The sequence below is a fragment of the Schistocerca nitens genome, chromosome 4 (genome assembly GCF_023898315.1).
Source record: "Schistocerca nitens isolate TAMUIC-IGC-003100 chromosome 4, iqSchNite1.1, whole genome shotgun sequence".
NCBI lineage: Eukaryota > Metazoa > Arthropoda > Insecta > Orthoptera > Acrididae > Schistocerca > Schistocerca nitens.
Genome location: NC_064617.1, coordinates 921,791,627 through 921,804,504, shown reverse-complemented (window position 1 = coordinate 921,804,504; position 12,878 = coordinate 921,791,627). Strand labels below are relative to the sequence as shown.

General features: G+C 42.6%; 1 protein-coding gene across 1 annotated transcript in view; it reads right to left on the bottom strand.

Moving 5' to 3' along the window:
- Positions 1 to 9,778, bottom strand: part of LOC126252664 (aminopeptidase N-like) — a 29,865-nt gene extending 20,087 nt beyond the window's left edge. Inside the window, exons 1-4 of the mRNA XM_049953565.1 lie at positions 9,642 to 9,778; positions 6,961 to 7,156; positions 4,122 to 4,228; positions 905 to 1,216 (exon numbers count right to left, since the gene is read on the bottom strand). Coding sequence (XP_049809522.1) covers positions 905 to 1,216; positions 4,122 to 4,228; positions 6,961 to 7,156; positions 9,642 to 9,778 — 752 coding nt within the window. The remainder of the gene's footprint in view (positions 1 to 904; positions 1,217 to 4,121; positions 4,229 to 6,960; positions 7,157 to 9,641) is intronic.
- Between the last annotated feature and the right edge of the window lie 3,100 nt (positions 9,779 to 12,878).

The following is a 12,878-nucleotide window of genomic DNA, read 5'->3' as shown; positions in this document are numbered from 1 at the left end:
AAGTACAGAAAGGAACTATCTTGGTGTAAAACAAAATATAAATAAACATTTTAAAGTGGGAAACTTTTAAAGTTGCTGAATTTATTTTCGTAACTATACTAATACCTTTTGTTTACTTTATATTTATAAGAATTTAGCAGCCATAAAATATATATTTTCTCTTCATTTTGTCATTGCCCCAAAAAAAGAAATTGTACGACTTACTAAAATGACGTACTGAAATTTCTAGATTATTCTGGAAGCAATACTATTTTACATACACATCGAAACGTGCGCCAAAACACTCACTTCTCGTTATCTCTCAGTGTTGTGTCAGTCAGGCTACGACCTCTAAGAACTATTACTGCACATGTAGAATGCATTTTGTTTTGTATCTCCTGTGAGGAAAAACTGTATCTTTTATTTTTGTGAACAAGTCCTCCTGTAATCACACCGTGTGATAAGAACTCGTCGAAATAAAAAGGTCAAAGTTAAAGCACAATAAAATGCTTTAGTTATTAAGATAAACTGTCTCGATGAATTTTAATATGGTGGTGTTTGTTACCTGTAATTTTCTCCTAGACTCTGACGCCATATGGAGGTAAATATTAACATAAAATCTTCTCTTAGAACAGTAAACAATGAATGGAGTATTAGCGACACTCACGAGAAGTGCATGCATGAAGTTTTTGTAGTCTAACCAAGAGGGAGCAGTTGTAACTTGCAAAGCTGTGAGTTTTATTAAGAACAGTTAGAAAGGACTTTCTGAAGTTAAGCCAGTTATCATATGGTCGTAACCAGTAGAATTTATAATTTCAGACACAAATGATGCAGAAATGTGTCTGGCATGAGAGATGGCTCAGTAGGTATGACAAAGTATTGTCTGCACTGCCCGTGCTTTAGACAAGATTAATGTTGTCCTTACGTGTATGTGATGATACCCAAACCGCTCACGCTTTCCTCTATATATCCACGTACGGCCATATGATCCATCTCGTTGGTATCATAATATGAAAGGGGCACGCCCAGCAGCTGCTCCATAGCTTCCACAGAAGGAGGTCCCGTGTAGCTCGCGTAACCGTTCTGGTCGCTTCTGGAGGTCACTTGCCAGACGGCAGTGCTGACGTCCCCAGACGGCACCCTACCAACCATATCGTGCAGTACCCAGGACATCTGGTAGGCGCTGATCGGGGGCGTCTGTTCGAAGTAGTAGCCACGGAAACCCTCAGCGTCCAATCTGCAAATGACAAGTGCTCCACGTCACATTCTGTGAGATTCTGGAAGTACATATATTTAAAATGCTACACCATTACTATGCAGCTGACAGAACGTTGTGTACATCTACATCTATACTCTCATTAGCATTGTGATGTGCGTGGCCAACATTCTCACCACTTTGAAATCTTATCAAGTGTATCGTCTGTAAAAAGTATTAGGTAACTGTTGTCTGCAAGCTCATTAATGTGCAACATGACGGCTCCGGTCCCAACATATTTCCATGGGCCACGCCTGCAGGTAAATCTACATCCAAGATTACATGCTGTGACCTTTCTAAAAAGGAATCATCGTTTTTCACAAATTTTGGTTGATGCAGCATACGATCGTATTTTTGTTAATAATTGTTAATATGCCACTGATTGTGAGACGAATGATTTTTGTAAGTCAAGAAATATTGCTGCAACATGACTGCCTTCAACCTTGAATTCTGAATGTCACGTGTCAAAAGCCCCAGTTGAGTTTCGCAAGAGCAATGTTTTCGGAATCCATTCCGGCTGTCAAGCACTAGGTCACCCTGTTCGAGATATTAAACGCATTGAATGAGAGAAAGATCTTCGAATGCCTGTACTTGTTTTGGTTCCTTCAGTGGACCTTACGACAGCAAAATATTTATCAGTTTCTCCCTTCCTTTGCTTCCACACATTTTATTTAAATGTCGGCCATCACTATCCACGAAACTGCTGTCGTGGAAAGTGAAATATTTGCATTGGTGCTTCTTACTGACCGTATACTATTACGTCAGACTCAAACTACATAGCGCACATGTGATAGTGGGAGGCAATCACTTTTGCTTAGTCATCGTCGCAACTGGCCCGAGCGTTGGACTCGTAACCCTGGTAAGTCTTGGGCCGCAGTCGCATGTTGAGCTGGTAGCGCGCGTTCAATGCTTGTTCGTCGTAGCACGGCAGTGCTCGCCGCGCGTAGTTCGGCATGAACTGCGTCGCATATACGGCCCTGTGGACAGAAGAGCGTAACGTGGCAGTTATGTTGTAGCTGAGGCGCTGCGTGTATATTTTACTCATGTCATCGTACAGTGGAACCAATTTATCAACAACATAGGGGGGGGGGGGGGGCATCATAATCAAACAGAGTGAAATCAGAGCAGACACCCTTTTACTTAAACGTAACACTAGGTGTAAGTTTCCTGGAAACAAGGTGAGCGACAGCTGCAGAAGATGTATTTCAACAGCTACAAAAGATGAACAAAAATGAAAATTAGTCTCTAAGAGGCACGGTTACAGCAAATGTGTGGAACTATAAGAGAAATGAATCAAAAAATCCAAAAAGAAAACTCTATGACATACGATTTACAACAAACTCTGCAACGTACGAGTGGAGATCAAGTACTGGGAACGCAGTCAACTCTCTAGCATCTATAGGAGCTGTCCTATGACCAAATCTTATAGCTGAATTTTCGACAAGCACCACCCATATTTCATTGGAAGGAGATTCCAGTCAGAAGCTGCCACGAGCATGACAAAAGGACATAGAAATTCGATTGAGAAAGTATCTGATAATTTGTTCTGTCGGGTTAGATAACTATTCTCTGCAATGTATCGTTTTTAATCTTGCCATTGGTACTCTACTCTATGTCACCTTCTTCCCTGATAAAGTTGTGTTACTGCCCATAAATGCGACAGTGAAGAGAGAAATGAAAGACAATATTACACGTCGCAATCATACCGAATAACGAACTCGTCCTGTTACACGTCATACTGAGAAGCACAAAGCGCAAACTTCCTACTGATGAGTAAACAACGAGAAGAAATTCCAACTTTTTAAAAATGCCTGAAGCATTTTGTGAGTTTTTTCTGGTGGGGAGATTTCACCGTTCTTCATTGATTTATGTTTTACAAGCTCCAAGTAATGATAATAATATACTGCTACATTTGAACATAACACGATTTCATAAGGAAGTGCTGGGGATATAGCCAAAGGAACGTATCACTTTATGTCCGAGTTAGGATGTGTAATATCCGTAATGTCTGAGGACAGATTGAAGGCGAGATATTTTCGTACACTGTGGACGAGAGAATGAAGTGTTGATTGAACTGATGACACATGTTTCCGGATAGTACGACTGCATCTCCCCCTGCCATTCTCCCTCCCCCCTCCCCCCTCCCCACCACTCTCCACCTGTAGTCGCCAGTAAGACAACATGCACAATATCAACCCATCCTATCACTACTATGCTTCAAATGAAATGGTAGTCTCAATAATTATTATTAGTTGAAGCATGCTAATAATGAGTAACAAATAATAGTCAACACCTTAGAAAAGAAAGTAGATTAACATATTTAGCTAAGATCAAAACAGAAACTAGTTTGAAGGAATTGGTTGGAACAAATACAACTAGAAAACTTTTGTACAAGAATTGTACAGGGCTGTGAAAGCTTTATCAACTGGTTGTGAGAGGAGTAAACGTATCTTTGAAAAGTGTGCACTAGAACCACCACATCACTTTACATGTAGCTGAAATTAGTAAGGATGCAGTATATATGAGAATACATGTAAGGTTTTATTAGTGACCACTGATTTCCACGAGTTGTCACCAGCTCGCACGCTGCTACTCAACTAAAATAACGGCAATCGTTGATGTAGCTGCTAGTACCCTCTCTGCCTGACTATCCTATGGCCCCCAAGTTAGGGAAGTCTCCAATTATTGCTCGTCTACAACAACCAAATGTGTACACATCGAACAAGTATCTAAACATGCATTTGGGTAGTGTTAGAAAATAGATTGCATGAGGATATTTTGTAGCTGGCAAGTAGCGTTATAGGTTACTGCGGTTTCTAAGGGTCAAGAGCAGTGTCTACCAATGTGTGTCTGATGGTGACAGCACTGTGACCTGTACGATACTCACGCCTGCCCGTCCCGCCCTTGATAGTCATAGCGAGAAGAGCCGGGCTCCCTGTCGCCGATGTTGGCACAGAAGACGATATCCAGCACCAAAAGGCAGCCCTCTGCTACCTGCAACATGGAGACGTGAATGAGCCACGAAGCAGCACCATGGTACACTTTGTTAGTACTGAGGATAGACGTTAGTTCAACTGGAAAATTGCGGGAGAAAGAATTTGATTGCATCTAACTACACAAATCACTTCCACTACCTGGTCTGTTCTCTCAGTGAACGACTCAAATGTTTTTATTCCCTTCATTTAGTAACGAAGTTTAGTAACGAAGTAACTCAACCATTAGAGATTAGAAACTCGCTTTAAACTCGTCAGCGTATCCTGTGAAGTCATCTCGGAACTCGCTGTCCCCGTGGGTCCGTAGACCAGACTCGTGAACCGTTTCCACAGCCCACACATCATCTGAGTCTGTTGCTGGGCACAAGTTCACTCGATTCGCTTACAAAGGACAGTAAGTACACGGGATCGCAGGTATAACGGCCGACTCGCGCCATTCCCGCTACATACAAAACCGTTTTGAAATAAATTTCCACCATTGAACTGTAAATTACTATTCATTTATTTCATACAGTCATGATTTCGGCTTTGAAAGTATTCTCAAGAGCAAGTTGAAATGTCACAAAACGTCCGTCTTGCCTTAAATGGCAAAACCAACCATTGGGCATGACGTTTGGTATATACCAGTATAATGACCGTTCGGTGAGCAGTAAATATAGTTCTGTTTATACAAACATTAATATATATAAAACTTTTTCGAAGACTGCTGCAAATTTAATATTTAATACCTATTCCGAAATTGTCTAACGATTACATTGGCAGATGAAGACTTTCCAGGTGTTAACGAGTCTTAAACGACGGTATCAGAAAACATGACATGAGGATTACGTGCAGTCACAGAATGATCATTGATTATTAAAATAAATTATAGAAATGAATTATAAGCCTCATAATTCGCCGTTAGCCCACAAACGCAAGTTGCCACGAGCAAATGAATACAGAAATAGAGAGCTTTTTTGTCACAGGGCTATAAGAGTGACTTTGCTTTGCGCCCAGTTTGCGTTTGTCACAGCGCAATTGTTTTCTCATGGTGGAGGTGGAATAAAGAATAGAACAATTTTGTTTGCATTGGACGAAATTTGTATGCTTTTCATCTGAACTTATTCCAGATATCACTCCTCCTCTAGTGGAACGCATCTGCAACTGTGTCTTTTGCAACAGGTAATTTTCGTCGCACCCCCTCTAGTCTTATAGAACACAGCTTCGATATTTCGCCTTGTCACTGCTACATTACAGCAGTAAGATTGTGTACTCATCTTCTGTGCTAACAACAAGTCACAACTAGCCTTACGCTCCAGCATGCTTGAGTAAGAGAGAACGTGTCGACGAGTGCGAAGCGACCGCAGCGCCACAGGTCTGGCTCGTCATGTTCGATTAACTGCAGCGAGAACGGTGGAACCCGTTACCCCTGATCTAGCATCAATTACTTGATTTGTGGAGTATGCAACCCGTAACTTTATAATCGTAACCGCCACTATTTTGTCTGTAACCAGCTCTCTCTTCATCCTCCATTACCTTTTAACCAAAAAATATACTTTTTAAAATATGTGTCAGAAACAAATGAACATTGTAAAACTGTCTGTTCAACAGGTATTTGTAGATTTGCAACTGGAATTTTAATAATATCTGATAAACTACACTACTGGCCATTAAAATTGCTACACCACAAAGATGACGTGCTACAGACTCGAAATTTAACCGACAGGAAGAAGATGCTGTGATATGCAAATGATTAGCTTTTCAGAGCATTCACACAAGGTTGGCGTCGGTGGCGACACCTACAACGTGCTGACATGAGGAAAGTTTCCAACCGATTTCAGATGTGTTACGACCCGTGGCTCTACCCTTCATTCGATCCCTGCGAAATCCAACATTTCAGCAGGATAATGCACGACCGCATGTTGCAGGTCCTGTATGGGCCTTTCTGGATACAGAAAATGTTCGACTGCTGCCCTGGTCAGCACATTCTCCAGATCTCTCACCAGTTGAAAACGTCTGGTCAATGGTGGCCTAGCAACTGGCTCGTCACAATACGCCAGTCACTACTCTTGATGAACTGTGGTATCGTGTTGAAGCTGCATGGACAGTTGTACCTGTACACGCCATCCAAGTTCAGTTTGACTCAATGCCCAGAGATATCAAGGCCGTTATTACGGCCAGAGGTGGTTGTTCTGAGTATTGATTTCACAGGATCTATACATCCAAATTGCTTGAAAATGTAATCACATGTCAGTTCTAGTATAATATATTTGTCCAATGAATACCCGTTTATCATCTGCATTTCTTCTTGTTGGAGCAGTTTTAATGGCCAGTAGTGTACATAATACGAGCTAGTGCTATTAAAAATTTGTGAGAGCAAATAGTAAAATGCAGAAACAGCTAATTCGGAGAGTCAATGTACACACTTTATGAAACTCAATTAAATGTACCTTTTCAGTGAATATTTCCCTGAAGGTTAAACGGAAGAAACAGAATATATCAACTGTTGTCATTCTTATTATTTTGAGCTAAAAGTCTAGAATATTTTTTAATTGAAACCGGAGAAAAATTTGTGTTTCTTAATATAAGTTCCTCAATGTCCACATTTGCTTACACGATTAAATGATGATACATACTACCTTCTTGTGTGATGGTCTCACTTCTTTCATAGCAGTTCAGATATGCGGCTACCAAGAATTTATTCTGGCGTAGAATGTGGATGAACTCTGCTGCAGAAATTTTATGATTTCTCACCTGCTCTTGTAGCGACACCACCAAGAAGTCCCAGCCGTCTTGAGGCTGCTCGTAGCTGGAGGCGATGACGCCGCCGCCTTGGTACCGAACTGTGAGGGAGGAGATGCTGACTGCGGCGTGCAGCACCAGCTGCGACGTGTCACGCACCACCTCTACCGTCACGCTCCTCTGGCCCTCGAAGGTGAAGCTGCGCTCCCTGCCAGGGCAGCCAACACAGCAGTCGTTAAAGCAGTGAGTGACAAACACAGGGAGACAGACATTATCTGCTCTTGGGTGCATGACAAAGAGCTAACTTCTCTTATCACTTTCATCACTTGCTCTCATTTCTTCATCAATTCGGACTTGCTCTAACTTTCCTTTCCTGTTATTTTCACCATATCTCTTATTTTTCTCTGCCCTCCTCTCGTCCCTAATAAATTTCTTCATATTTTAATTTTATGTATATCAAACCTGAAGACTTGACATAATGATGAAGGAGTTTTAAGAATTTAGTGTTTATACTTCGTGCAGTATTGATCGTCAAGTATGGCATTGTTGGTGCATTTCTGGCGGCTGTTCAGTCCTGTACTATTCTTCTACTATTTGAATGGGATGAAATTTGGTGAGATGCCTAGATTCAAGTCAATGATTCAGAAAATTCCTTTACTTTCAGTGTAGCTGTTGAAGCATCATATGAGATATTTGATCATGTTATGCCAGGTAAACTATGATTATTTCTAAAATATGGGAGATTCATTGTTGGTGTAATAACAATAGAATGAATCAAGAGCGAAGTGTGTCCATTATTTCCAGTGACGCCAGTAGAATTATGTCATCAATAACGAACTAGTTATCGATATATCGGTTTGTGGCCTGTAGCTTATACTGTAAAATCTAGTGTTAAAACTTGTAAGAGGGAGAAACGTTGTTTCGATATGGCATTGACAAAGCGAAACGACGAGAGAAGCACTAGTGTACCAAATTGGCTCGGTAGTCATTACACAAATAACAGCAACTATGATGCTGACATTTGTGGTAGAAGGAGATGTAGATCACACTCTAATTTTTTACTCTGATCTGTGAATTTTTAGACAGTGTTCAAAACTTGATCAAGCCAAGTTATAAAATTTCTGTTCATCCTGTTATGTAAGTTTTTCTCCTTTTAAACATCTATTAGTGAAAACGTTGCCCATCTGACATGTGTTATAGCCATTTAGCAGAAATGAAGTGAAATTTATTTAAATAACACTACGAACCTTTCTGCTGGATCTGTGGAAATCCCGTTGTTTAATGTTAGGATGACGATGAACATAAATAAGATATAATACAGTGAATGGTAACTAGTGAATTTCTTTGAGAAACTCGGCGATGTTAAGTGCTTGCTCCAATTCTGACTAAATATAGTGGTGACATACAAAAGTTACGAGACGGATCCCAGGTAACTCAATGTTTTCTGTCAAAATAGCAATTTCATTCACAAACTGCAATACTACAGTGCCAATGGCCTTGGCTCGTGGAACACACAGGTTCCCGTCACATCACCGAAATTAATGAACTATGGTTAACGGCAGAGATTGCATAGGTGAATGCCGTGTGCTGTTGCCTGCTTTTCCTTTACCTTTAGAGTAAAGGGAAGGAGAGGTAGTTACGAAATACATTTAAATACATAACTCTCACGCTTTGCAAAGGGAAGATGCCAACGGACATGAAGGATGGGGAAAACCTTTCCAATTAGGTGGCTTGAAGCTGCCTATCGACGCCTCTTACGAATAATGCCGTACGACTTTACTCTAGTGATACAAAATAGTGTTTAAATGTTTCATGCGACCCACAGTAGTAGGACATGTTTTCGCATGTACACTGTTATGAATTCCTTAACTACGAGCAAACCTCTCTCACACAGTTCTTTAATGACTCGAGCTCCCGTGTACAGAGCATCTTCAAACGTGTGATTACTTTACAAATATGTTAATGTGCTACATGTTTACATGAAGCATATGGGCAACTAAGTGCTCTCATTATAGAATCCTGAATATGAGTAAATTCTGGATAATTTGCAATCCGTTAAAAACAATAGCCATTTATTCACCAGTCTCGATGTCTGTGACGTTAAATTTCCTAAACCATTTGTCGTATAATGATATAACTTTGCAGGCATATTGAGTTATATAGATATGTACACAGAGGTAATAGTAAATGAGTAATGAATTAAAACAATGTAGTAAGGGGTAAAGTTTTTTCTTTTAAAGATCTTGTTGGGGGGGGGGGGGGGGCGGCAGAGTGAAATAGGTTTCATAAATGCCTGAAATTACATGTCAAGTTCATTGGAAGTCGCTAAGTGCTCTTACTCTCAAAAACTGTATAAATATCGTCCAGGTTAATTTGCTCTCTGTGAGCCACACTACCTGAAGAAATATACACAGTTTGTACTCTACTAGATTCACAAAAGACACAATTATCTGGAAGTGCTCCATCGCCTTCACCTGTATCTTTCAAGATTTACATCTGCCTTATTAACTCACTAACTGATTGTGCTACTGTTTAGTCACTTGAAATCCAGAAACCAGAGGAAATGATTCTTCACTGTGGAAGACGGGTGTGACATGTACAGCAAACTGAGTATCAATAGTCATCGAGATCGGCTGTGCAGCAGAAGTATGTGTAGCTTAGACTAGTAGCGAGGAAGGAGGTGGGTGACTCACCCCTCGTTGTCCTGGTAGACCGTGATGTCGACCCTCTGGGAACTGGGTCGGCTCTCCCCCGGCAGGCGGTCGTCTTGTCCGTGGGTCACCACCTTCACCAGCTGCGCCAGGGCCACCAAACACCACACAACCCTCATGCTGGAACACCTGGGGATATAAGTCGCGTTGTGGGCTTCAAATGGTGTAATAGTTGCCAAAGGCAAACGAAAAGTATTTGTGCTGCGAGTTGTTGAGCTTCCTATCACTGATATAAGACTGGTTGTGGAAGAAATGAACAGATTTTAACATGGAAAGGAAAAGTGGTGTACAGTGATTCCTAACCACAACGATGTGCATAAAGCCCAGATCTCTCCACAGTTTTGTAGTGTCAGACCCTAAGCCATGGTTGATGACGGACATTTTGTGGGGTACAGAAGCGTCATTTGATAGCTTAAACGGTGTTGCTAGAGAGGAGTAAATTTTAAGGGGATACTTGTATTCTTTTTTGTATTTCAAAATCACATTCAGAACATAACATTGCGCTCGAGAGTAACACACATGGCCATTTACCGGATTATCACAGAGTGTATGTTTCCATATAGTATAGAAGACGTATTAGAGAAGAGTAAATTTTTAGGGGGATACATATACTACTTTTTGTATTTCAAAATCACTTCACACACACACACACACACACCCATATACACTCCTGGAAATGGAAAAAAGAACACATTGACACCGGTGTGTCAGACCCACCATACTTGCTCCGGACACTGCGAGAGGGCTGTACAAGCAATGATCACACGCACGGCACAGCGGACACACCAGGAACCGCGGTGTTGACCGTCGAATGGCGCTAGCTGCGCAGCATTTGTGCACCGCCGCCGTCAGTGTCAGCCAGTTTGCCGTGGCATACGGAGCTCCATCGCAGTCTTTAACACTGGTAGCATGCCGCGACAGCGTGGACGTGAACCGTATGTGCAGTTGACGGACTTTGAGCGAGGGCGTATAGTGGGCATGCGGGAGGCCGGGTGGACGTACCGCCGAATTGCTCAACACGTGGGGCGTGAGGTCTCCACAGTACATCGATGTTGTCGCCAGTGGTCGGCGGAAGGTGCACGTGCCCGTAGACCTGGGACCGGACCGCAGCGACGCACGAATGCACGCCAAGACCGTAGGATCCTACGCAGTGCCGTAGGGGACCGCACCGCCACTTCCCAGCAAATTAGGGACACTGTTGCTCCTGGGGTATCGGCGAGGACCATTCGCAACCGTCTCCATGAAGCTGGGCTACGGTCCCGCACACAGTTAGGCCGTCTTCCGCTCACGCCCCAACATCGTGCAGCCCGCCTCCAGTGGTGTCGCGACAGGCGTGAATGGAGGGACGAATGGAGACGTGTCGTCTTCAGCGATGAGAGTCGCTTCTGCCTTGGTGCCAATGATGGTCGTATGCGTGTTTGGCGCCGTGCAGGTGAGCGCCACAATCAGGACTGCATACGACCGAGGCACACAGGGCCAACACCCGGCATCATGGTGTGGGGAGCGATCTCCTACACTGGCCGTACACCACTGGTGATCGTCGAGGGGACACTGAATAGTGCACGGTACATCCAAACCGTCATCGAACCCATCGTTCTACCATTCCTAGACCGGCAAGGGAACTTGCTGTTCCAACAGGACAATGCGCGTCCGCATGTATCCCGTGCCACCCAACGTGCTCTAGAAGGTGTAAGTCAACTACCTTGGCCAGCAAGATCTCCGGATCTGTCCCCCATTGAGCATGTTTGGGACTGGATGAAGCGTCGTCTCACGCGGTCTGCACGTCCAGCACGAACGCTGGTCCAACTGAGGCGCCAGGTGGAAATGGCATGGCAAGCCGTTCCACAGGACTACATCCAGCATCTCTACGATCGTCTCCATGGGAGAATAGCAGCCTGCATTGCTGCGAAAGGTGGATATACACTGTACTAGTGCCGACATTGTGCATGCTCTGTTGCCTGTGTCTATGTGCCTGTGGTTCTGTCAGTGTGATCATGTGCTGTATCTGACCCCAGGAATGTGTCAATAAAGTTTCCCCTTCCTGGGACAATGAATTCACGGTGTTCTTATTTCCAGGAGTATATATATATATATATATATATATATATATATATATATATATGTGTGTGTGTGTGTGTGTGTGTGTGTGTGTGTGTGTGTGTGTGTGTGTGTGTGTGTGTGTGTGTGTGTGTGAATGAATGACGATGGAAGTACTGGAGGTATCATAGCTTTCTGTTTCAGTCTTGAGAGTTGTCCCTCTCTGAGTGCATCGTATGGTATATGTTGTGTGTTATCTGTGCCTGCCTGAAATGAATTAAGGGCGTTCTATGATCTCGTTTCACTGATGCTCGTATTACACTGATTAAAGCACCAGGTGTACTGATTTATCTCCTCTATAATGATAAAGGCAAGTTACTGACAAGAAGCGTGTCGTTAGTCTGTCACCCACTTTGGTACTACTTCTTGCTATGCCTTGTATCAGGGGAACTGGACGATATTCTGTGGTCTGATCGCTTGCAGAACAGCAGCTGCATTTCGAATTTTAGGGACAGCTGCTGAGACACCAATATGTGTTACTAAGCCCTTGAAGATCTCCATAAGCAATTCTGATGTCCCTCGATTATCGACTATTGATTCAAGATGATATTTTGACTAGCGAATCGTGTCGATGTTGTGCTTTTCCCCAGTCTCATGTTTGAAAACAGTGTGCGTTGTGTGCAATACAGTTTCTAAAGCATTACTATCACAATCACAGTTTTAACTACTGTTCCCATTTTCGCAGCCACTATGGATATATTCACTATAAATGCTTGTATGTAACTATAGAGAAGATAGTAGTTGCGATATTCCATTGGTGTAAAAGTATAATATGTCTAGATACTTATCCAATGAAAGGGGAAGTTTAGAGACTTTACATAAATTAACAAACCACACCAACGGAATACATTGCTATTTTCGTGTCGGAAAAATTTATAGGTGCACAGTTCCCACGTCATACAGTATTTGACCAAAATTTGGCCACTTGCAGACCATTTTATGTCGCTTGGTGGAGGTTTTCTGCAATACAGGAGGCTGGACACAATCGGCACTGAAGCATGTGCTGGACAGTCTGGACTTCCCCACAATCATACCTGATATTGTTTTCTGTACTGAACTTCAATCTTGCCACTCCTGATCTCCGCCTAATCAACGGTTTCCAGGTCATCCACTCCTCGTCAT